This window comes from Ceratotherium simum, chromosome 38 (genome assembly GCF_057802395.1).
Source record: "Ceratotherium simum simum isolate JZ-2026a chromosome 38, ASM5780239v1, whole genome shotgun sequence".
Lineage (NCBI taxonomy): Eukaryota > Metazoa > Chordata > Mammalia > Perissodactyla > Rhinocerotidae > Ceratotherium > Ceratotherium simum.
The window spans coordinates 9,097,289-9,122,182 of NC_141937.1; the positions used below are offsets into that span (position 1 = coordinate 9,097,289).

At 43.7% G+C, this 24,894-nt stretch overlaps 1 protein-coding gene across 1 annotated transcript in view; it reads right to left on the reverse strand.

The window, feature by feature from the left end:
• Nucleotides 1–24,894, reverse strand: part of FNDC1 (fibronectin type III domain containing 1) — a 101,664-nt gene that overhangs the window by 73,167 nt on the left and 3,603 nt on the right. The window contains exon 2 of the mRNA XM_087425072.1: nt 1,601–1,795. Coding sequence (XP_087281198.1) covers nt 1,601–1,795 — 195 coding nt within the window. The remainder of the gene's footprint in view (nt 1–1,600; nt 1,796–24,894) is intronic.

Here is a 24,894-nt window from a genome sequence, read left to right on the forward strand (position 1 = left end):
TTGAAAAGCAAAACTAGTAGTGCTGGTCTTCCTCAAAATGAATTATTATCTTGTGAAAGGTAAGTAAAGGTGCCAACTCCTTGAAGAGATGAAAGTTTGAGGGCATTTCAGGGGACGAAGAGTTGGAGAAGTAAGAGTTAGTTCTGTCAAAGGCAATAATGGTAATTCCATTTCTCAAAGTGAGGAGCATTCCTTTAACAAAACTTCAGTTCTCAAGCCAGAGGCCCAGGAACAGCGACACAGCCCACACCATCTGGGATGCCCGCTGTGCTCAAGACTGGTATGACTTCTGTCTGACAACGGCAGGGCCTGGTGGGATTTATGGTCTGGCACGACCTGCCGACTAACAGGGAAATGCTCTAGGTTCAGACAGAATGCAAAATCATGCTTGGCCGGGCACTTTCTCTCTTCATTCTGAGCTTATTCATATTTCAAAGAAATTTAATCCACATGTCTCTGATTCCCGCTCAGTTAACTCATCAGAAAGTTGCTTGGGAGACACAATTTGTTTTTCAGTGAGTTCTAGGGCTCTCTTTTTGCATGTTTTTCTTCTCTGCAGTAATCATAACAACCCAAGGTTTCAACAAGCAAATATGACCCTGCTCATGCCTTTGGTCCAACATAATCTCCATTTAACCTCACAGTCAGACTTTGTGGGGCCACACTGCTGTGGAAAAGATTCAGAGAAATGTATATTTACATGGAACATGAGGAAGGGAATCTGGCCCCCTTTATCTCCCTTCTATACGCTTTCTGCTCTCTTACCTAGAAAGCCTAACATTACAATGCAGGAAATGGGAAAGGAATAAGTGTGGTAGACCATGGCAAGGACTCTGAGGAGCCACAAGTTGATTTGGATCCACTAAAGGAAGGCAGCAAAATGGTAACCTGGCACAGGGAGACCTGATTGTCATAGATGCTGACTTCTGTTACTTCCTTATGACCCATCTTAAGGTTGGAACATGAGATGATTGTAGACTAAATGGAGTTTCAGGCTACTGGGATCAAAAAAGCAGAAGATAGAAGATCCCTAGGAAGCAGCTCAAAGCCTAAATTCAAAACCACCTACATCTGTACTTATAAAACAATATATTAGGAAAAATTTTAAATACTCCAAACTTACAGAGTCAAACTTAATGGGGAGAAATGTTACATCATTGAACCAGATGTGGCTAAGTATGACATATCACACACACCTTTACAGGGACATATTATGAGTAATCTCCAATTATAAAATGGTTTATAAATTAGAAATCTCAAGATTAGGCTAAAAAGTTGTCCAGTAGTCAAGCTTCAATGAGACATAAAAAGGACCAACATATTTTCCCAAAGCACATTCAGAAACTAAAAATTGTTTCCTACATCAATTTGGAGAGATATCCAAGAATACTGGAGCTCCACTGCAGAATGGGGAAGCCCAGGGGCAGGATGCAGGCTGTTAAGCAACAGCTTCATGACCTTGGCTACCCATTCCCAAACAACCACTCGGTACCCTAAGCCTGGCCACACTTTGTCTCACAAATAGTCAACCTAAGAATGAAACTGAGAATGTTGGTGTACAGTCAGTGCTGATGGGGAACAAGACCACAGCGTCACTTACCCACATCCTCAATAAGGAAGGAGTGTGTCTCCGCATTCACCTTGATGTATTTAAGACTTTTCAGTGACTTCCCATAGGCAATGTTGTAATACTCCACAGGTCTACTGGTAGCATCTTTGGGTGGGTCCCACATGACTTTCAGGCCCATTTTAGTGGACAGCAGTTTCACGTGCCTTGGCTTCAGTGGGTGGTCAGCTATGCAAACAGCGCAACTATCAACTTACAGGAAGGGCAGGTTGGGAAAATGAATTTTTTTCCATTGTTCTTTGATATTGTTAGCAAAAGAGCAAATGACTTTTAATCTGTCTGATCCCAAAGCCTTTAAGTACAGTCGTGTTCGGACATCTTTACAGTATGACAGCAAAACAAACACACCAAAGCCACAAGCTCTTATGTATCTGGATAACTGTGGTTGATAAATTTAAACCAAAGTGAAACAAATCAAAATAAACTCTAGGCATTCTCTGGCTTGATTATGTTACCTTGCTAGTGCAAGAATAACTTATTAGTAATCTGACATAGTCTCCAAAGGCATTCATGTATTGAACAAGCTGTTAGGATTTTGTGTGGCACAGTTGGACAATCTTTAAAACACCTCTGAGAAGAATAACATAAAACTCTCATGATCGGGAAGAATATCCATTGTCTCCAAAGTGAGATAACAGAAGCACTCATTTCCACAAAGAAAACAAACCAAGATCATCAACACTTTAAAATGGAGGTAAACCTCTGGTTTATCTGCATATAGCTAATTTAAACATTTCCATATTTTGTCCCAGAAGAAGAAAAATAAGTTATAAAGAAGCACAGTTACATTTTCATCTTCAGTTATGAGGTTCCAAAAAAGTATTCTTGATTTTCAAAAATAACCAAAATGAAACATAACATTTTGTCAAACAAAATCTGTCAGCTCATGATGTAACTAATAATGCATTGTAACACAACATAAATACATGCTAAATATTCACGCAACAGTCAAACACATTTTAGGCAAACTTGGATCTGACACTGATTATTCCATGACGCAAGGCGCTCGCAGGAAAGAGAAAAGTAACCTAAAAAAACCCCAGAAATCTTTAAACTTAGTAACATTAAGAAAAATGAGTTTGGAATCTCATGGAAGAAGAAAAAGGACAATGTTTCGTGATGACATATAGATCGGTTAGTACGTGATTTTAATACTGAATGAAAATTCTGAACAGGATAAGTACAGATGACTCTAACATACATCACTTCTTCCTCCCAAAATTGCCCCACTGCATCTGGAGGAAAATGATTTAGCAAAGGAAAGAACTCCTGCGATTCTGCTTAGAGAAATTCAACAAATGAAAAAAAGAGTATGAAGACAATGACTTTCGAAGCGTTAGAGAAGGAATGCCCAGTTGGAGACAAAAGCGTGATGTCAGACCATGGGCACAGACTGAAATCCACAAAGCCTTTCCTCCTCAGTCTCAGAGGTGAGCCTCCTGTGATCTCGTGATGGGAGAAATCACGGACAAGGAGCCTAAGGCCATCTGGGAAATTGTGAGCTGAGGAGACTATCAAGACAGCAGTGACTTTCTGTACATTTACAACGAGCACTCATGGCTACTTTTCAATAATTCTCATTTGCCCTTCCTCACCTATGAGAAACTTCTCAGAAACTTCTTTGCCAGAGGACTGGAGTTCCCTTCCCTCAGTTGCGTTTATTTCTTCCAAGGCTTCACTACAAAAATCTCTCCTCCTTCTCTGCCGTCTATTTGACTAGCTTTTGCTAACTGCAATCCCTATTTCCCACAACAGCAGAAATCATGCCCAGAATCTGATATTTCACACTGAGCTAAAGGTCGGCGGATACAAAGCAAGGTCTCCAAATGTGCAAAGGGAAGCTCATGGTTGGGCGATTCTCCCAAGGAAGAAAACGAATGAATGAATGAATGAATGAATATGTGAATAATGCTTTTCTTCACAGTTTGATTCCAAAACTCCCTCAAGAAAAGTTCCATCCTGGACAGTCAGTCTGAAATGAGAGCCTGTGAAACCAAAACACCACCCCATTTTCTGCTGGGCACTGTCAATTCAATTAAGACACAGCGGCCTAGGCCTGAAAATGATTTACTGATATCTAAAAAGTGGAACAGCTTATAAACACACTCACTGTTCTTCCCTGCTTTGCCTTGCATCCACCTTGGACGGAGCATAGAATAATTCCTAATTCACATGAGAATCCACGTTCAAATGGTTGCATCAGCCCAGCATAAAGGGAAACACTCAAAACCTTCAAGGAGAGCCAATCAGATGAACAAAGTAAAGAAAGGCAAGGGGCAAGTACCTCTGGTTGCCAAAACCTAACGAATGTCATTGCATTCTGCTTATGCAATCAGTTTCCAAGTGTGGCCATGCATGGGTTTGTTTGTTCTCCTCTTGCCAATGACTGAGTACCATGAAACATGTGTCTCAACTCAGTAATTGCCTGTGCCAGCGTTTGTATGTTAAGGAAAAGGCCATATCATGTATATCTACTCTCAAGTATAAAAAATGGGAGAGTGAAATAGACAGGAAAAGGGGGCTTACAGAGTGCCTACCATCTGCCCACGCTGCTCTAAGTACTTAAACTTACATCACATGATGCTCATAACACACCCAACCTGGGAGGTGTTATTCACTCCCTCCCTATTCCAGATGAGGAAAGCAAGGCCTGGAGCAGAGAGGTTAGGAGAGCTGCCCAGAGTCACACAGCTGCACCAGTACTGGAGGCAAATACAAACCCTGCTTTGTTTAACTCCGAAGCCAGGCTCTTCCCACGGCTCACGGACCCTTAGAATCCATCTCTGCTCATAAATGATCCTTGACCACGTCCATTGAAAATTAATTAATTTAGGAGCCACTACTCTCCTAAGACAATTTATGAGGCCTCCATGGTTGTGTTTACTGCTTCCTCCAGCATCTACACCCCACTCCCATGCCGTTGCCTCTCTGGGGGCCACTTCTGCCCCACCCGCAGTCCCACTTTATCTCCTACTGGCTGTCTTCATCCTCCCACTCTCTGGAAGGAACAAATAAGTGAATGATGTGCTCTCAGGGATATTTGCATTCTGACAACAAAACATTAAACCAGAAGAATGACTTTCCAACAGCGACATTTTCAGCCTTAGAGTTACCTAATGAAGGTCATTTTTGAACACAAAGTTCCTGAAATCATACCTTCAAGGTAGCCTTAGGGTCAATCTCCTCATAAGATCAGTCCTGAATTCAAGGTTCTCCAAAGTCCTTAGGCCAATATACTACAACCTTCTCCTCCCACCTGACCCCCCAACACGCAAATTGGGCCAATTAAACAGAACACTACAGTGACTTGATTAGGAGATATTCTCATCCTCTGGATTCTCATCAACTTTGATATTTAAAACTGCTGTCGTTTTCGATGCTTCATAGTGAACAGCATCCACGCCTCGCTCAGAAAGAATTGGACAAAAAGAACACCAGGATGGCTAAAGGAAAGGCAATCTTGTTTGATATTCCAGCCCCACCCCTGACCCCCCCAGTGTCTGAGCTCTGAGTGAATCCATCAAATCAGCCTCTATCTAAGGAACACCTGCTCCAGGTAGGCACACATCAATGTGTGTGAACGTGGATTCCTTGACAGAAAGCTAGTTCTTGGGGCTAGAAACACACCAGTTTGTTCTATCCCTGATCATCGTTCTGTAGGTCTCATGACTTCATTCCTTAAATGAAAAGTAAAAGCATAAAGAGTATGAAATTCATTTCAGGTTCTACAGACTGTATTCTGGGTCTTGTGTCGTAGGATCAGCATTCTGATAAAGAAGAACTATGACAAAGTGGTTCCTTATTTATTTTTGTGTTCTTAACTTAGGACAGACCATCCTCTGTGCTAGATAAATGAAACATAACCTTTTGTAACAGTTTCAGTATTTTCATCTAATAAAGATGATACTGGGTACATTCTTCAAAGCTACATATCCCATGAACTGCCTCTCTAAAGAGAAAAAGGACAAACCCAAAGTCAATACAACAGGAATTATACAGCCCAATAGACGGAACATTGGGAGGGAAACTCACAGAGCATGCATGCCAGGTTAGGGCCATGACAAGCTGTTTTCTCATCTGCACAGGATGCAAAATGGGCTTTTAAGTTGCAGCCTAAGGGTTTAGTTTAAGCGAAAAGAATTTCCTGTCCGTGTCCTTCCCCATCACTCCCCATTCAAAGCTGTCTTTTGATGGAGACAGATGGTAAGGTGCTCCAGACAGAGAAGAAAGCCAGTAGAGTCTGCTTTGACTCAAAGTCACTTCCATAGCTCATACCAGCAAACTTTATCCAAATTCAAGAGTGATTTGCCAGGTACTAAGTGGCAAAATATTTTGGTGATCTTTCAGATACCTGGCAACAGCCAGGCTAGGCATTTTCATGCCATGGCTCCCACAAGACCTCTATTGGTCTGTCTGGGAATGGAAAATAAGGGCACAGTCAGCACCTGGAGTTGTTACTTTGGTCTAGCTCCAAACTCCAGGTCTTTCTAAGAGAGCCCTAGAAGGCCAAGTTTGGTTCAAGGGTCCAAGTATGGATCCATGTCTGCTCAAGGATAGATACCAAGATTCCAAGGGCTCTGCAATGTCTGTCCTTGGAGGGTCTTCAGCTTCTGCAGAGTGGCCTCAAGGGATTCTCCAGTGCTGACAAACACCATCAGGAAGCCTGGATCCAGAGCCAGGTCCCCAGAGCCAGCCTGGCCTGACCAACATGTGTGCGGCCACTGAGCATCATGGACGAGGGTATAATACCTCACATGCCGCTTCCCCACCTTCCCACTCTGGCATCTCACTTGGCACTGGGTACCAACAACACACTCAGTGCTCACTTAAATGGCTAATAGATTGAAGAAAAAGATGCGAGGAGGGTTTAGACTAATGAGGTCCACCAAGGTCTCCAACCCAAACACTCCAAGGACCAGGAAGATCAAGCAATTATTTGAAGACATTAAGGAGTGTACATTCCATCTAAAGGCACAATTTAGTCTCAGGCACCTATTGACAAAAAGGAATTCAGGCCCCATACTGTCTGATATTCTGGGGGGTTTTCTACAAAGCTATAAATTCTGATTTTTGTGTGAAATCTCCCAATTTTATACCAGTTGGTAATTCAACTTTTAAAAGACACTATGTGAGGAATCACACACACACACATCAGCTGGCCAGACTCAGTCCATCAGTGGCCAGTCGGTGACCTCTACTTTAACTCCAGGAGAAACCCTTCAGTTGTTGATCCAAACAACTTCCCAATGTCCTATTTCAATTCTAAGACTCCTGTGGGAGTCTGGGTTCATGAGGAAGGTCTACAGGTCTAGATGAATGCCCAAGTCTGAAGAAGAACCAGAATGAGAGCTACCCCAGCCGCTGAAGGCTTTACATACAAATCTGTTGGAGGACTCACATCTCGCCTCCAGACCTCCCTCCCTCCACTGAGAGACCTAAAGCCTCTGAAAAAACTGGCCTGGGCTCCAAAGAAGTAAGGAAGATCCATCCAAGGATGGCTTTGGGGAGGGACATGTGGGATGCTATGCAGGCTTCAACTACTAGCAAAACTGACGACTTTCACACATCTCGCTCTGGCCTAACCATTCCAGACCAAGAGTCCCTAGTGCCTGTTTGATAGTCCCATGTGAGTTCCAAACGAGCTTACTGCTCACGATCTTGGTTCAGACATCATCACCCCTCCTTAAATGCACAGGCATATCCACAATGGACGAAAATAAATATACTCCTAGAAAGGGAATTCTGTCAAGGGCTATTTCTCGGAAGAAAAGTAAGGGAAGTTCAAAATCAGTTAATAAAATGAATCAATGGTAAAAGTAATCCAAAAATGACACACTTCATGGAGAAATTATGCTTAGAACACTGTGATTCAAGATAGTAACTGAATCTTTCTGGATCTAAAGTGTTGTCTTTGCTTGTTTGCTTTGTTTAACTTTTTAAAAATAACCTACAGTTACTTCATTATATTATCCAGATAGGCGAAAATAGAAAGGATGACAGGTGGATGGTTGATGTGAGAGAGAGAGAGAAGTTATGAGAGCACAATTAACCAAGGAAGAAACAAAGAAGGAACCTCCTCCTCCTTGGCATGCTTCCTTTGCCTTTGTTCCATTATAACTCTTGAAGTTGACTGATTTTAGTCAAATATGCTACATCACTGAAAGTTTTGGCACGTAGTCAGAATTCAATAAATATTAGATGAATGAATGAATGCTCTGTTTGATTTACAGTCAACCTACCATCTAGAAACAAGACATCAGCTCATAAACACACTTAAATCTTTTAATTTCTGTGATTGCACTGAACAGAGTACATAATCATGGCAAACAATGAAGCCAGGACCCACAGCTGAGGTAGGAAAATCCACCAATAAAATGTTGAACAGGCAGAACCAAATACTTTCCGAGGCCATAACGGATGCAATAGGTTCAAGAAAAATAAATATTATTTCTTCTTTGATTTTTCTACTGTGTGCTTACTGAAGAAAATTATCCAAGTAATTAAATATCAGTTTGATTTGATCTGAAAATCAAATTTGAAAAATAGATTTGGATCTCAAAACTCATGATTATACTGTGCTACACAATTCATAGACTCTTAAATTATATCTTAAATAGCAAAGGGGATCTATTTGGGCAAGCAATATAAAAGGGCCTACATATTTCTATTGAGCTGATAAATAATAAATCACATATCAATTTTATTTTATCTCACTAAATATATGAAGCAGCTGTTCCTGAATTTGAAGCATGGGGCACAAAAGTGCTCATTATGAACATCTGAGTTCAAAACTAATTTGAGAAAATAGATAAAGGAGTCAGAAATGGAACTGTCATGTTTATTACTGATAAGGCTGAACTGGAGAAGGTGGATCTCATGGTGATCACCGTCATGCTTCCTGTCCCCCCTCCTCTCTCCAATCTGGACCCTCAGGTGAACACAGAAGGGAGAGCTGAGCCTGCAGAGCAGGCCACCTCAGGACCGCTGCCTCACAGGTGGGGCGCAGGCAGCAGGCCTGGGCCTCGGCCCAGTGGATTCCACATGGAAGCAGGAGTCCAGTGCAAGCGGAGACTCACTGCCTGTGTCTTCTAATTCGTTAACGCCACCAGGTAGAGGAAGTAGACCCATGGACACTGGGCTCTTCCATTCACCCCTCAGGTACAGCTTGCCTCATGGAGGGGAGGGAGTATGGGATGAGGCCAGATGCCAGAAGCAAAACATGAGGAGAAGAAAGTGGAAGTCCCTTTAACATGCAGGTTGTTCCCTGACCCCACTGGGCATGACCATCAACCTGAGGTCAAGCTGTGCCTGCCTCTTCAAGGCAAGGATCAGGACCATTTGCCCACCTTCAGGAATCTCCCCCAGTACTACTCACTGTCCCGCCGTGTATCCTCCTGGGGTTACAGGTAGGGATCCCACACCCATCTCCAAAGGGCTCTGAAATGAGGAAGGCTCATTCTTTAGCCAACTCAAAGCCATGTTGACCTCACGGCTGAAAACCCACTCCTGACCTGTCCTATTCCAATCCCAAATTTTGCTCAGCTCATGCTGTCCCAAATAGCCCACCAGAGTTTAGGTAATGAGATGAAATGACAGCATAAAGATATTCTGATAATACAACGCCAGTAGTATAAAAATGTCCCCATTTCAGTATAAGTCCCTCCCATTACAAAATTCCCAGGGAAAATTTAAAGTCTAAGAGTGAAGCCTTCTAGGTCTTATAACTTAAAATCTAAAGAAATTGAAGCCCACATTTCTTTCCTCTCTTACTTCTTATTCTGTTTAGCTTCAGCCAGAGGAGATTCATTCAAATGCCCAGATGGGGTCAGGGTTTCCTTAGCAACGGAAGTCTCTGTCATCTTTCACTAGAATTGGTATAGATTCTTCAGGATTCCCTGAAGTAAAAGTAATTGAATCCAAAGTCTCCCAGACTCTAAATTCTTAAAGAGTTGCAAGACTCTCAAATCTCTATAAGGCAGCGAATCCAAAACGTGCTGTGTAAAGGACACGTATTATTTTGTCTACCCAGTGAGGCCTTCCCCAGTTCTTCTGGTAACCTCTGACCCCAGCCAGTCCAGGAGACTTCATCAGAATTGTTCTAACTGAAGCTGGACCCTGGGCACCGCCTTTGCTTTCTGGTCATGAGGCTGTGATGGGAGAATCCTGGAACTGCTGGTCACCGGCTCTCGCTGTCATGTGGTGAAGAGACCACAGATGGAGAGAGAGTCTGGGGGCAGTTAGAGCCCTGGTTCCAGGCATCCCTAAGGCCAGCTCAGTCCCTGCGCTTCCTAGTGTACGGCTCCGCAAGCCAATGAATTCTGGGATTTAAATTAGTTCAAGTTGGGTTTTTGCCATCAGACTCTGATGGATGAAGAGACTATTAATCAAGATCTTCTATGAAAGTCAAAAATAACTTTTGAAGCTACCCCGGCAGCCAGTACATTTGGTCACAACAGGCTGCCAGAGCAGACACACCCAAAGAAATTCAGGCAACTATCAGCCGAGGAATGGCTGCCGTTCCCAGCTGAGTGCTCCGTGCAGCCCACCCAGCCTGGCAGCCAACGCCTGGGAGCAGGAACGGACAACCTTGGTTAAGAAGAAAACCCCTAAAGGAATGTTACGGGCTTTTGAAATAAACCAGTCCCTTAAAACCCCAAAAATGCTAAAATTATTTCTTAAGTATACCAAGGATTGCTCTTTAATGCAACAAAACCTTCATGTTTATGTAAGTCTCCCCACTTCATCTTTGTTTGAAATTCAAGTTTTACTTTCCACTGGAAACCGCCAAATATTTCCCAGACTCTGAAATGAAGAAAACACAGATCTCAGTGTAACCACGGGTGTTTGACCAAAAACCCAGTCGATAAGCCAGAAAAGGTTAGGACATACTAAAATCGCAGTATAGCTTGGGAGCAGGAATCAACGTGATATACAATTTTGAGGCTACGATTCCGAGAAAAGGTGGGAAAATGTAGCTATTGTCCATAAGACACCAGACAGTACAGGAATATTCAGAAATGTGGAAACATCCAGATGGTTGGCAACATGCGGGCAAAACACTGAAATGGCTGAGTTTTAAATAATTTTTCAAATGGATGTTGGAATTATATTTGCCAAATAATTATGACCCTTGCCTCCAAAAAAACAACAGAGAAAGTACAGGTTGTTTTGCAACTGTGTGAAGTAAAACTGATACATTCTAGTAAAATTTACAGAAGGTTGGATTGCATTTTCCACCTGGAAGGCTGGGGTTGGGTGGACACAGTCTGTGTATTAAAATAATGGCCTGGCTGCTCTTCTGACATTTCACAATATGCACGGGGTTCAATAAAAGTGTTTTCCACCGTTGGCATGGTTCTCTAGGAATAACTGTATAAAAAATGAAACCAAACTGTAGGTCTTTGGAGCCTTTAAACTCAAAAAACACTCCAAGGAGCTAAAGAGCTTTGCAAACAGAAACTTTGACCCCACCACAGAGAAGTCACACAGCGCTGTCCTCACGTCAGAAACTCTAAGGCAAGTAGATGTCCTGGATCCCTTGGGAGAGCAAGGCAGCCAGAGCTCCCCAGACTTGATCCCTGGTTGACATGTTCACATGCCTCAAAACCCAATCAACTTCCCAATGTCACAGTGACTTATTGGATTGTACCCCCAAACCCAAAGTGTCCTGTCATATTTACCTGATGAGGGTGTACTCGAGTAGAGTGAGAAGCTAAGAGATTTGAAATGCCCCTGGCTGCTCTCGCATGTGGCTGGAGCACCCGTCACTCTCAGCGATTGAGCCCATCACTCTCAGCATTTCCTAATGAACAGAGGGGCCAGCGGGACCACTGGGCTCCCAGTGCGCTCCTGCTCGCCTCTCCCTCGGCCTCCGCTAAACCTGAGTTCCCTGCAGCTGTCCCTGGTCCCTCGGGCATTTTCCAGTATTTTGATAACAACAAAGCATCATTTTATTCAGACAATAAGGCCAAAATCGCATGCATACATGCCAATGTGCTGATAAGGGCACTAGATGGTCACTGAATACAATTGTGAATCACATTTTTTCTCCATCAGCTCAAAGAAGCCAAATGGTGAAGCCATCCAAATCTAAAAATTCGAGCCACTGGCTAATCTTTAAGTAGAGTTTGTCTGAGTCCATTTCTATCCTCTTCAGATGTCAGCACCACCACCACCCTCATCCGTCCCTGTGCAAGGATTCTCCACGTTGGGCATTTCAGGTGGCCATGTGTCAGGAAAAGAGGTGATCCTCACACTTGGCTTCAGTAAACTGTTCCCCCTGGATGCTGCACATAAGCTGGTCACACCTGAAGCCACCAGCCTCCAGCCAGCACATGGGGACTTCCCAAGGAAAGAGCCCAGATGCTCCACGGACAGTGATTCCTCTCCTTTGCCCCTTCTCCTCAGGAGTTGACCCCCAACCTCCCACCCAAGGCCACTTGCACTCTCAGTGCAGCCACAATCCTGTGATGCTGGTAAACAAAGGCTGTCATTCAAATGCTCTTTCATCAGCCTTTAACCAAAGGGTTAATGGCTCCCTTCAGACAAAGTTTGCCTAGACTGTTCTAGATTCTAGGTTGTTTGTTTATTTATATTTGGGAGGAAACTGGTGAAGAGAGAAAGACAGAATATTTGTTAATATAGTTTACCTCACATTAGTCCCCTTAATTACCTTCTTTCTTTCCTTCCCACCTCCTCTAACGTGGGAAGGATCTACAAAGCATAAAAATACAAAAATGGACAATAAAATGAAGGAGCAAGGAATTCTTTTCAAAACAAAGAGCAAGTGGCAAAACTATAATCAAATTCTCAAGCCCAAAAAGATACTCTTAAAATGAATCTGCCTGCTCCTTCAAGATGTTTTCTGAGACATTTTAAGTTGAATTGTTATTAGTCCCATTCAAGTCAAGTTTCCCAACCAGTTTCTAACAAGTTCAGCAGCTTGCACTGAATTGAGAGAGAACTGTTGTGGCAGATACTGTGGGTTGGGTACCCAAGAATCCTTTCCAGCTTCTTCTTCCTCCCTTGCTTTCTTCTACAATGGAAGCTGGGATACTAAATATTCATGACCCTTCCAGTTCTCTTGTAGCTAGGGTGGTCATGTGATCAATTCTAGCCAATGAGACATATGAGGAAGTTACTGCTGCCACTTCCAGGAAAGCACTGTAAAGGGTCAGGATTTGCTGTCATGTGCTTTTGGCGTTTTGTATCTTCCTCCTTGTTTCCCCCCCGGGATGTCAACATGATACCTAGAGGTTCAGCAGCCATCTTGGAACATGAAGTGACAAGCCAAGAATGAGGACCTGGCTAGGGATGGCAGAATCGAAAAATAAAAAGACCCTGGGTCCCTGATAGCCTCTCTGCTCCCCAGTTTATTGGTTGGTGAGAGAAACAGTTCCCTTACCTGTTCATCAGATGTTGTGTTATCAGCAGCCCACTCCATTGCCACCTGATATCATCATTTCTGGATCCATAAAATCAAGTCACTTTTTCTCTTGATTTCTAAATGCGAGTTGCTTTGTTCCAACTTTAATCTCTTTCTGTTTGTTGTTTTTAAGGGATCCATTCTGGGAACTTAATTTTGACAGTGTCAATGCTTTATTTGTCAGGATGCCATGGACTTGAGTACGTACATCTGTCCAGAAAATGATGCAGCCAGAAATTAGAGAGAACTTAACCAGCAGAGCTGGCAGAATTTGATCATTAGGATTTAAAGCTCTTGGCCATTTTATTCAGGAACCTATGTAAGCAAAAGCTACAATTTACTGTTCCAGAGAAAAAACAAGAATTCTTCCCCATCTAAACCACTTTCCAGAATGGTTTAGAGACATGGAATTGGAGGGAGTCCATAGATATATTTACTTATAACAACAATAAGAAAACAAGGAACCCTAAAGAGAAAATGCCTAAGGATGGGAAGGGAATACAGGATTCACGCCTGCTGTTGACCGGCATCAGAGACCCTACTAAAACCCAGTGCTTTCCAGGTTTTTGTGGGATCTTTTGCACATTCTTCAAATTCAATTCGCAACTGAGAAATAGTTTCTTAAAGAATAACCATTGTTAGCTGGTCCAGCTTAAATTCAGCCTACTATAAACTGCTGGATATGCCAGCCAAAAAAAACTCCCTGAAAATTCATTCCTTTTCCCAAAATGTGAAAGTCATTGTCTAGCTATGTTAAATACTTGGGCATTACTGTCGCTGAAATCACCACTCATCTTACTCAGAAAGCTCCCTGAAAAATACCCTTAGAAGCCAGGCCTAGTAAATGTTATGGAGAGGTAGGTAGGAAACAGGGTAAAGGAGGCAGACATGACCAGAAGCCAGCTACCACATGGAACCACTGACAACCCAGATTGCAATTGATAATCACTTTTTAAAACATTTTTTAATATTTAATATTTCAGATAATCACTTAGTGGTTACAAACGAGCATAGGCAAATAATCTATCAATGGAGAGGAAAAAATGCACAACACCTAATGAGCAAAGAATTTAAGTTTTGCAGTGGGGCCATTTGTGATAAAGAAAAATTACATAGAGATGTAAAGGAGAAGAAAGGAAATGAACAATTGTTGTATACCTACTAAGTGTCAGCCATAATTTACTTCTGCAACAGGTATTCATTGAGTACCTACTATGTGTCAGATTCTGACCTAGGCACTGGGGATCCAGAGGTGATTAAAAGAGTTATCTTGTAATTATCATACATTATCATAACTACTAGCTCTTGAGCCTCCATAAAAACCCTGTGAACTGTGCTTTGGTATCCCCATTTTTATAAATGAGGAAACTGAGTCTTAGAAAGTTAAGTGACTGGCCAAGGGCACACAGCTAGTAAATGATAGTGGTCAAACCCAGACCTATCCAAAACCATAGACCACGCTCTTTCTGCTATACTTTGTTCCCTCTCAGCTGTAATTATAACTAAAAGGGATAAATGTTGGCAGGAGAGAAATCAGAACCAAAGGTCTAAAACTGAAAGCCATCGGTGGAAGCTGAATTCACAAGGATACATGAGCTCATTGCACTGAACGAGCTCTTGTCAATGCCAAGAGGGCTCCATGTTACCAAATCCTCATCTCTTGGCCCTCGACTTACTTTACTTCCACATCAGCTGAGCGCTTCTTCTCCTGGAAGCACCTCTTCTCCCGTCTTCCCTGACCCCAGAGTCTCCTCCTTCTGGGACACCATACTCCCTGGTTTCTCTTCCACATCACTGGTCTCCCTTGCCAGCTCCTCCCCCTTTGCCAGAACTCAAAGGTTAGAGTGCTTCAGAGCCCAGCCTCTGGCCCTCCCTCTTCCCTGCATGCCCTCCCTCTGTCGGTCTCCATAAGTTAGCACATCTACTCCCATGATTGCAGATACTGTCCATATGCTGATGGCCCCCAAATTCATAACTCCAGCCCTGGCTTTTTCTCTGAGCTCCAGTGTGCCCAACTGTCTACAGGACATCTCCAGGGGGACCTGAAGACCACAGGTGTCTGAAGGATGGCTGGGAGAAGACCTTTTACGTCTGAAATACCAGTGATAAAGAGGAGAGCCAGGAAACAAGTTGCCTCAGGGAAGACAGGAATGGAGAGATTTTCAGGTAGAAGGGACTGTCCATCAGTGTCCAGCGAAATAAAGGCTGAGAAGAGTCCATTTTTCTCCCCTTGTAATTAGGACACATCCACTCCCATTCAAGGCCCCCAAACAAAGCAAATAGGCCACTAAAGTCTCTCTCTGCAAATATCGAACTTAATCAGTTCCTTTTCTACAGCTACCCTCAAAGGATTGATGTCAGAATAAAATGTGAAAGAAAATCACAAAGCACTCAACAAATGTGAGAGACGGTAGTAGGAAGAAGAGCCTCGGAAGGGCTGATGTCCTTAACACCCAACAGAAGATGACCCCGCAGGATTCCCGGACCCTGGGCTCCTGGCCAGTTCTCCTTCCTCACACAGCAGGACTGGGCTTGGAGTCCTCATTTTCCTCAATCTTGGGAAATATACTTTGACTTAGAATTTTTAAATCTTGAAAGTTGAAAGGAAGCTTGGGTAATCTGATCCAACTTCCCCTCCTCAGTCGGCCTATCGACTGTGTGTCTAAAATGGTCTTCAATACTTTCCATGACTAAGTAGTTCTACTCAGATTCCAACACATTTCCCCACCTTCAAAGGTAAATGTCTAGGAAGGGGTTGCTCATTGGGTGACGCAGTTACCAGCAAGTCGCTGCCCGGGGACTACAAGTGAATTAATTCACAGATCCATAAGAAAGGCAATGGCCTCCAGGCTCCCAAGGGAAGCACTATATTGGCACATGAAAAGAAGAGTTAGGATATCAGACATTTAATATCAGCTGAGTGCTACCAATAACAAACATTATCAGGGCTCAGAAGGGTGAGGAAAGGGCCGGCCCCGTGGCTTAGCGGTTAAGTGCGCGTGCTCCGCTGCTGGCGGCCCGGGTTCGGATCCTGGGCATGCACCGACGCACCGCTTCTCCGGCCATGCTGAGGCCGCGTCCCACATACAGCAACTAGAAGGATGTGCAACTATGACATACAACTATCTACTGGGGCTTTGGGGGAAAAAAATATAAAATAAAATAATAAAAAAAAAAAAAGAAGGGTGAGGAAAAGAAGTCCTCCTCAAGCTAGAGTGATCAGAGAACAAAGTATGGCATTGGTGGGATTCATGGAGGGCCTTGGCTAGGGATTTCCCACATGTGTGGAAGCACTGGCCACTGCCCTCTACGACTTGAATTCTAAGAGGCCATTTAATCAAGCCCTCTCTGCGACTCTACCCGAGCCTACCCTTCACCCCTCAGAATGCTCTGAATGGCTTCCTGAAATGAAAACTCATTACAATTTCAGAGCACCAGTGGACCCTATGGAACTCATCCCAGAGACCCCAAGTCAAAACTCTCCTGTTGCACAAGAGAGACATGCAGTCTGCTCAGACCATAGCCTGTGTCTCCTCTCCCAGGCCTTTTCCTCCCTAGCTGTTAGAGTCAAAATCCCATTTCCATTTAAATCAGGTTAGCCTGTAAAGCAAGCAGCCCAGGTCTCGGGGAAGTCAAGGAGCTTGGTGTTCTCTGCCCCTCCTTTCTCTTCCCGTTGGCTGTGGTTTGCTGGGATATCTGTAGGTACACGTGGGTTCTGAGAGTTATTCACCACAAGAAGATGCTTCACTTCTCCCAGTCTATCAGAAAACAATAGAGGGAAATTGTTGAGTGGGGTGGAAAATGGTATTAAAAAACAGAGCAGGGCCAGGCCACGTGTTACAGCAGAAAGAGAACATGGCGGCTTTCCATAACACAAACGTCAAAGAGAGTCCGACATCCAGTGGGAGGGCAAGGCCGCTTCATCTCATCACCTGGAAGTCTCAACTGGAGAACACAAACTAGATAAAAGAAAGACAGTGGTGCCTCCCAGATTTTACTGAATAGGGGAAAAATGTAGATTGGATCCACATCAAGGTGCGCTCTCCAGGCAAAATCCGCAGACAAATTTCGTGATTTCTCTTGCTGATCTGACGATTCTATGTGCATCAATGTAGAAACATTCAGAACTTAACACTATATCTGGCAAGTAGACGTTGATTAGAAAGTCCTAGATGATCCTATATTGCTACACTTATCACATTCCATATCATTATTTATTGTTATATCAATCCCAACTTCTTTATTATTAAGTCTTTGTTGCCTCTGCCTCAGAGCCGATAGAAGATCTGAGTTAATTACTTAATTACTTACTTTATGAATGAAAGACCTAGCCTAGCTTGCTCTATGAATCAGGCCCACTGAATGTGCGTAGGTCTTTGGAACTCTGGGTTGACGGTTCAACACACACAATGCAACACAGTGACTCACGTCTTCCCACATCTCAACTATGGCCCAGTGTTGGAAGCTGCATGAATTCTTTCACCTACTGAAAAGGAATCATGTTGGTAGGCATACCATGTGCTGTGGGTTGAATTGTGTCCCTCAAAAAGATATGTTGAGTCCTAACCCCTAGTACCTGTGAATGTGATTTGGAAATAGGGTCTTTGCAGATGTAATCAAGTTAAGATGAGGTCATGCTTGATTAGGGTTGGCCTTAATCAAATATGACCAGTGTCCTTATAAGAGGACACACAGGGAGAATGCCACGTGACAACGGAGACAGAGACTGGAGTGACGCGTCTACAAGCCAAGACACAGCAAGGATTGTCGGAAACCACCAGAAGCTAAGAAGAGACAAGCAAGGAGTCTTCTCTAGAGCCTTCAGATGGAGTATGACTCTGCCCTACAGATTTTGGATTTCTAGCCTCCAGGACTATGAGAGAATAAATTTCTGTTGTTTAAAGCCACCCAGTCTGTGGTCCTTTGTTACAGCAGCACTAGGAAACCCGTACACCATGTAAGCATAACTCTTCACTCCAGCTGAAGACCCGACTTCCAACACAGGCCAACGCTCTTCAAAACTCATGTGTTGACCCCACAGGGTTAGGGTGAGAGGGACGCAGGGGACTGTCCCACACTCACCATGCCCACATATCCTGCTGGTGTCAGGTCAACATAGACAAATGCATTTAATGTCTATCATATGTAATTAATATCAAAGAAAGCACATCCAATCATTCAGCAAATACGTACTTAGCATCTACTATTTGCAGGCAGCATTCTAGGCAATGAGGAGACTTCAGTGAAGAAAACTCACAAAATGCCCCGCCCCCATGGGGCTTACATTCCAGTGGAGGAAGACAAACAATTATCAAACACAAAAGGGAAATACACAAACTAGCAGGTGGTGATAAAGGTTGTGGGGAAAAATGAAGCCAGGATAAGATGTGCTGGGGGAGGGATAGGATTACACTGCTATAATGGTGGCAAGTGGTCAGCTAAGGCCTCAGGTGAAGGTGATGTTGCATAAAGAACCTAAAGATGGTGAGGGATCAATCTATAGATGTATACAGAAAATTGTTCAGGCAAAGGAAACAGTAAGCACAAAGGCACTGGGGTGGAAGGTGCCTACCACATTAGAGAACGAGCAAGGTGGCCCGGGGACTGCAGCTGATAGGGAGGGAAGGCATGGTGTTGAAGATGACCATGTGCAGCCTCGAAAACTTGTTAGGATTTTGGTTTTTATCTGAGAGAGATGATGAGCTATTGGAAGGTTCTATGATTTCATGCATCGTGAGAATCACCATGGCTGCTGCTTTGAGAATAGAGTGTAGGGGAGAGGGCAGGAGCAAGGAGACCAGTGAGGTTATTGCAATAATCCAGGTAAGGAGGCTTGGACCAGGGCAGTAGCCATACTTCCCTGCTTTGCCAAATCACATACCTGCAAGCTAACTGTAATGATCTCAAGCAGAAATGGCAAAAATAAATACTCTTTAAAAATAGGCTTTTACCAATCTCAAAAGGTTACATATTGTACAACTCCATGTATATCACATTCTTGCAATGACAAAATTATAGAGATGGAGAATGGATCAGCGGTTGCCAAGGATTGAGGTGGAGGAGAAGAAGGAAGGTGAATGTTTCTATAAACAAGCAGCACGAGGATCCCTCTGATGGAACATTCTGTATCTCGACTGTGGTGGTCACACAATCTACACACGTGATAAAATTACGTAGAAACACACACACATACACACACACGTTGGATTGTGCCCACGGCAGATTCCGGACTGGGAGCCTGCACCCACAGCTATGCAAGATGTTACTGTGGGAGAAACTGTGTGAAGGGCACGTGGGATCTCGGCGTTATTTCTTCCAATTGCTTGTGAATCTACTAAAAAACTAAAAACTTTTAAAAGCGATTAAAAAATAGTCTTTATGCCAATAGTGAAGTCTAAAACCCCGACCTTTATGCTTGGGAAAAAGTCACATGACAGGAGACTCCTGATAAATGATCACTTAAAGCATTCTTTGAAACTGAGCCGCATGAAACACAACACACCACCTGCCTTCTGTGTGAGAGGCACACCTGACCTCTCCGTTTGCTGAGCGGAAGCATCACAGTGATGGCTACACAGCTGTGCCACCACTGGTCCGGAAAGGCTGGGCCTTCTCTGCAGGGGAACGTTATTCTATAAAACACTGCGAGAAAACAGTACGGAGATTCCTCAAAAATTAAAAATAGAAATACCATATGATCCAGCTATCCCACTACTGGGTATTTATCCAAAGAACTTGAAATCAACAATTCAAAGAGATCTATGCACCCTTGTGTTCATCGCAGCATTATTTACAATAGCCAAGATGTGGAAGCAAGTGCCCATTGACTGAGAAACGGATAAAGAACATGTGGTATGTATATATACAATGGAATACTAATCAGCCATAAAAAAAGACAAAATCGTCCCATTTGCAAAAACATGGATGGACCTTAAAGGTATGATGTCAAGCAAAATAAGCCAGACAGAGAAAGACAAACATTGCATGACTTCACTCATATGCTGAAGATAAACTAACACATAGATAAAGGGAACAGATAAGTGGTTACCAGAGGGGAAGGGGGTTTGAGGGTGGGTGAAAGGGGTAAAGGGGCACATATATATGGTGACGGATAAAAATTAGACTATTGGTGGTGAGCACGGGGCAGTCTATACAGAAACTGATAAATAATAATGTACACCTGAAATTTCACAATGTTATAAACCAATATGACCACAATACATTAACTGAAAAAAAAAACCCACTCTGAGGATGAGACGGCGCTGCCCTCATGAGACTGTGCCAACTGAGGAAGCCTTCCCCTCCATGGCAGAGGACCTGCCTGCCTTCACTAAAGCCTACCAATCTGCCCACAGGTGAATGCATGAGACTCCGGGTACCCTGGAACCCGTTCCAAAATGACATTGTTCTAGAACCTACGAGTCACGTCAGATAGGACTGAAGGTAAAGACAGTAGTTAGGAGCTGTCAGCTTGGTCTATATTATAATGAAGAAACTCCCAAAGCCCCAGATAAATAAGCAGATGTAAAAGAACGCCCAACCACAATGAATGGAAGCATCAACTGCCCCACCTGGCCCGACTCGAGTGCCGTCCTCCACTCGGCTGCCGGTGCAAGATCCCGCAGACCCAGTGACGTGCCGCACCGTGGACACTCCTTCAATGGCCATAGGTTTTTTGGATTATGGTCAAACTCCAGGACTTTCCTGAGCTGGCTTCTGCTGACCCCTCCAACCCTGCATGCCACCATTCCTCCAGGGGACCATTTTGCAAGAGTCAGCCAGAACACTCATGTTTCTGTGCCACAATGCTTCTTGCCTCTGCACCTTCACATGTGCAGCGTGGTCTGTTCGTCCACCTGAAATGTCCTTCCTTGCCTTCCTTCTCTAACTGACGCCCACTCCGTCTTCAGAACCCAGCTCAGATATGGTTGTCCTGGACCTTGCAGGCTGATTCTCCCCAGGGACTGTCCTAACATGTACCACACTATCTGTATCCTCGTCCCCCACCCCTGCCCCTGCCTGTGCATTCTCTCACATGGGCACTGTGTTTATGGGACTTTGTATCTCTGCATCTGACACACACTAACATTTGCTGACTGACTGAATGAATGAATGAATGGATGGCCTTCAAATAGCCACACAAAGTTCGAGCTGGACGGGGCCCACCGCCATGTCTATAGTCCAGTCCCCTCATTCTGCAGATGAGAAAACTCAGGCCTGAAGAGTCTGCCCAAGGTCAGGCAGTGCAAATCAGCAACCGGGTCAGCGCTAGAGAAGTGGAGGAAGAGATGACACTACAAGATAATCCCTAAAGACAAACCCCAGCATTTAAATGACACGTTTCTTCTGAGAAGTTCAAACCACTTTAATGTCATTACTATTCCAGTCTCTCCACCTCGATGAGAGGGAGGGATCTGGCAACCCCACAGGTTAGCAACTAACATTTCTCAGCATCATTCCTTGATTTAAATGGTCCGCTGTAAACAAACTTGAATTGTGGGAGTCTTCTGGTTAAAATACAAGGCTGACAGGTTCAAGGTTGTGAATTCCATTGTAAGGATCAAACATTCACAGGGAACCAACCACTGCATTAAACATTGAAGGGTCTGTGGAACAAACTAGATGCACAGCACTGGCCTCAAGGGCAAGTTTTAACAGGACCCACTCATAAAGGGCACTTCCCACAGAGAGGATCTTGCTGATATCCAAATGCCAAATATATTTTGTAACAGGGAACACGATTCGCAGCAACTTCATCTTAAGTTAAACCCTACTCGAGTTCAACACGCTTCGGTGTGTGACAGATCATTTCTCAACAGCCCACAGCGATGCTATCAGAGTGTAGACTGAGACGGGCATCCTAGCAAATCAGAAATGGCGGTGCCGGCTCCCACCCTGACCTAAAGAAGGAAACAAAAGAAATACAGGAAACCCCCAAACCAACGGGAGCCAGGATATGCTGCAGGACGAACATGGGATTTGCATCCAGAAGATTGGGGTCCAAATCCCGGGACTACCACCTACTAGCTTACTGACTCTGGGAAAATGAGTTAACCCCTCTGAACCCGGGTCCTGCATAGTAAGATGAGGATGCCACCAACTTCACAAGGTTGCTGTGAAAATTAAAGGAAATGACACACGGGGAAACAGTTAACTCTGTGGCACTTTTAACTACCAGTTATTATTAACAGGAAACGAAAATGCACACCTAAGAACTCATAAAGATGAAAACAGAATGATGTAGATTGTACTTTATAGATTATGATGATAGTGTCACTTAATCATTTCCTCCACATATAAGGACCACAGTAGGAAAATGTGAGTAATCAACACTGACAGCTCTCCAATTATTTTGCTACGTTTATAAATCTGCCTTAGAATTTGCTAAGACTCCAGCTGAGGTTTAGGCTTCAAACTGCTTTCTCACCAATGATCAGTTGAAAATTACTAACATGGAGTCGCTTCCACTCTTAACGAGTCGTTTGTCTTTCCTGACTTCATATATGAAGGAAGCTCCAAAGAACAGCAAAATTGCAAAAAGGCAAACACTAAGGGAACACCAAAGCAGAAAACTGAACGTTTGTCCTAATTTTCTTATCTCTATGCAGCCACAGCTCCTGGGGCGGGAAGGCAAGCGGCCGGCGGGCGCTGGAAACGCGGCGGGCAGGCCAGGAGCGCCCTCTACGGGCCGCGGAGCGCAAGCGCGGCCGCCCGCGGGGCGGAGAGCGGAAAAGGAAGTGGGAGAAAAATGTGTCTTCCACGTGACGTCATCCAATACTCAGTGGCACAAACATTCCTTATTCAGAACTTCTAAATTTTAACCATCTGCTCCATATTGAGGAATATGCCTTAATAAAATAATAATAATAACACAATTCCCTAGATTTGAATTAAATTCATATTCTTTGTAACTAAGACAAGAATAACTTCTGGAAGGAAGGAAAAGAGGATGTTAGCTCATATGTATAACCAATGCCTCTCTGACTCCAAATGCTCTAATATGTGTCTACTAAAATTGGTAAAAGAACTAATGAAACAATATCCATCCCTGTCCCCAGGTACCCAGTTCTCCCCAAAGGCAGCACCCAAGATTTCAGTTTCGGATGTATTCTAACATAAATAGTCTATATATTAACAAGTAAATACACATACATATGTATTCTTTTCTCTCCTTTATTATTATACCTTTAAATACTGACCTCTATATTTTCTAACTGAAATAAAAGCTCCTGACAGGACGTTTAATTATAACCCCAAAAATCCCTAAGTTCCATGGGGAACAATGAAGAGAGGCCTGCATCTTAACTGGTGAAGGGTGGTGGGGCCCTTCCTGAAATGTTTGTGTCTAGGGTCCCCCCACCCCACCCTCATCTTTTGCAGTAGCAGCATAGCAGGCCCCAAAGACGTGCACATCCCAATCCCCAGAACCTGTGAATATGTGACCTCGCACGGCAAAGAAGATTTTGCAGATGTGATTAAGTTAAGGATCTGCAGATGGAGAGATTATCCTGGACTATGCCAGCGGATCCAATGTAATCACAAGGGTCCTTGTAAGTGAAAGGAGGAGACAGGACGGTCAGAGTCAGCGAAGGTGATGTGAGGAGGAGAGCAGAGTGATGCGATTGCTGGAAGGGTCCACGAACCGGCGAACACAGGCGCCTCTAGAAGCTGAAAAGGGCAGGGACCAGATTCTCCCCTAGAACCTGCAGAAGAAGCACAGCCCTTGATTTTAGCCCAGTGAGACCCACTGCGGACTTCTGGCCTCCAGAACTGTAAGATAATAAATTGGTGTTGTTTTAAGCCACTAAGTTGGTGGTGATTTGTTACAACAGCCACAGGAAACTAATATACCCCTCTATCCCTCAACCCTCCCCTGCCTGTTTTCAGGGAATGGCTTTTATGACTTAGACAGAGATATGAGTGGCCTTGGTAAGACATGTTGATAATGCTCTGGAACTATCCAGTGATAACTTTCCAGGGGCATGAATTGTCACTCTGCCATTTTATTACAACCTCTAATTCCATAGTAATGAACTGCGTGCTCAGTTGATGAATAAAAGAGTTCTTTCATCTGACTGGGCTCCAATGCACAAGATAAAAGGAAAGGGTATATTCATCTCCTCCTCTCAAAGAGGGCAGAAGTAGGAGGGAAACCCTCAGAGCTGGAGGTGGACTGGGCCACAGGAAAGCCCTTGTGAGATGGAAGGACTCTTTCCATTCGCTTGGTCTAGTGGAGACTGACTAACCGGCCCAAGGCCACACAGCGGGTGAATGACAGCACTGAGACTCAAACCCGGGCATCTTGATGTTGAACCTACTGCCCGTCTACATGCCAGTGGTTATCAAACTTGATGTTCTCTGATTCCTTTCTACTCTTAAGTCAATGAGGATCCACAGAGATTACATTTATGTGGGTTTTTTCTATTGACATCTACTGACCAGAAATTAAAACTAGGAAGAGGTTAAACTATGTATTTATTAATTCATTTTAAAATAGCAGTAGTAAACCATGACACATTGACATAAAAAACTGGAGTTTATGGAAAATAACTTTTCCAAAACAAAAAGCAATAGCGAGAGAGTGGCATCATTTTGCATTTCGGCAAATCTCTTCAATAGAAGAGAGCGAGATCTCCTCCCCGCTTCTGCCTTCAGTCTATTGCTGTGGGTTGTTTTGGTTGAAGTACCTGAAGAAAATCTGGCCTCACACAGGCACATAGTTGAAAAAGTATTTTAATAGCCTTATGGATCTTTGATACTACACCAAAACTCATCAAGTAGCAGGTTGGTTACAATGTAAAATCTGAAACCACATAAAGAATTTTTCACATTTTGTTACATT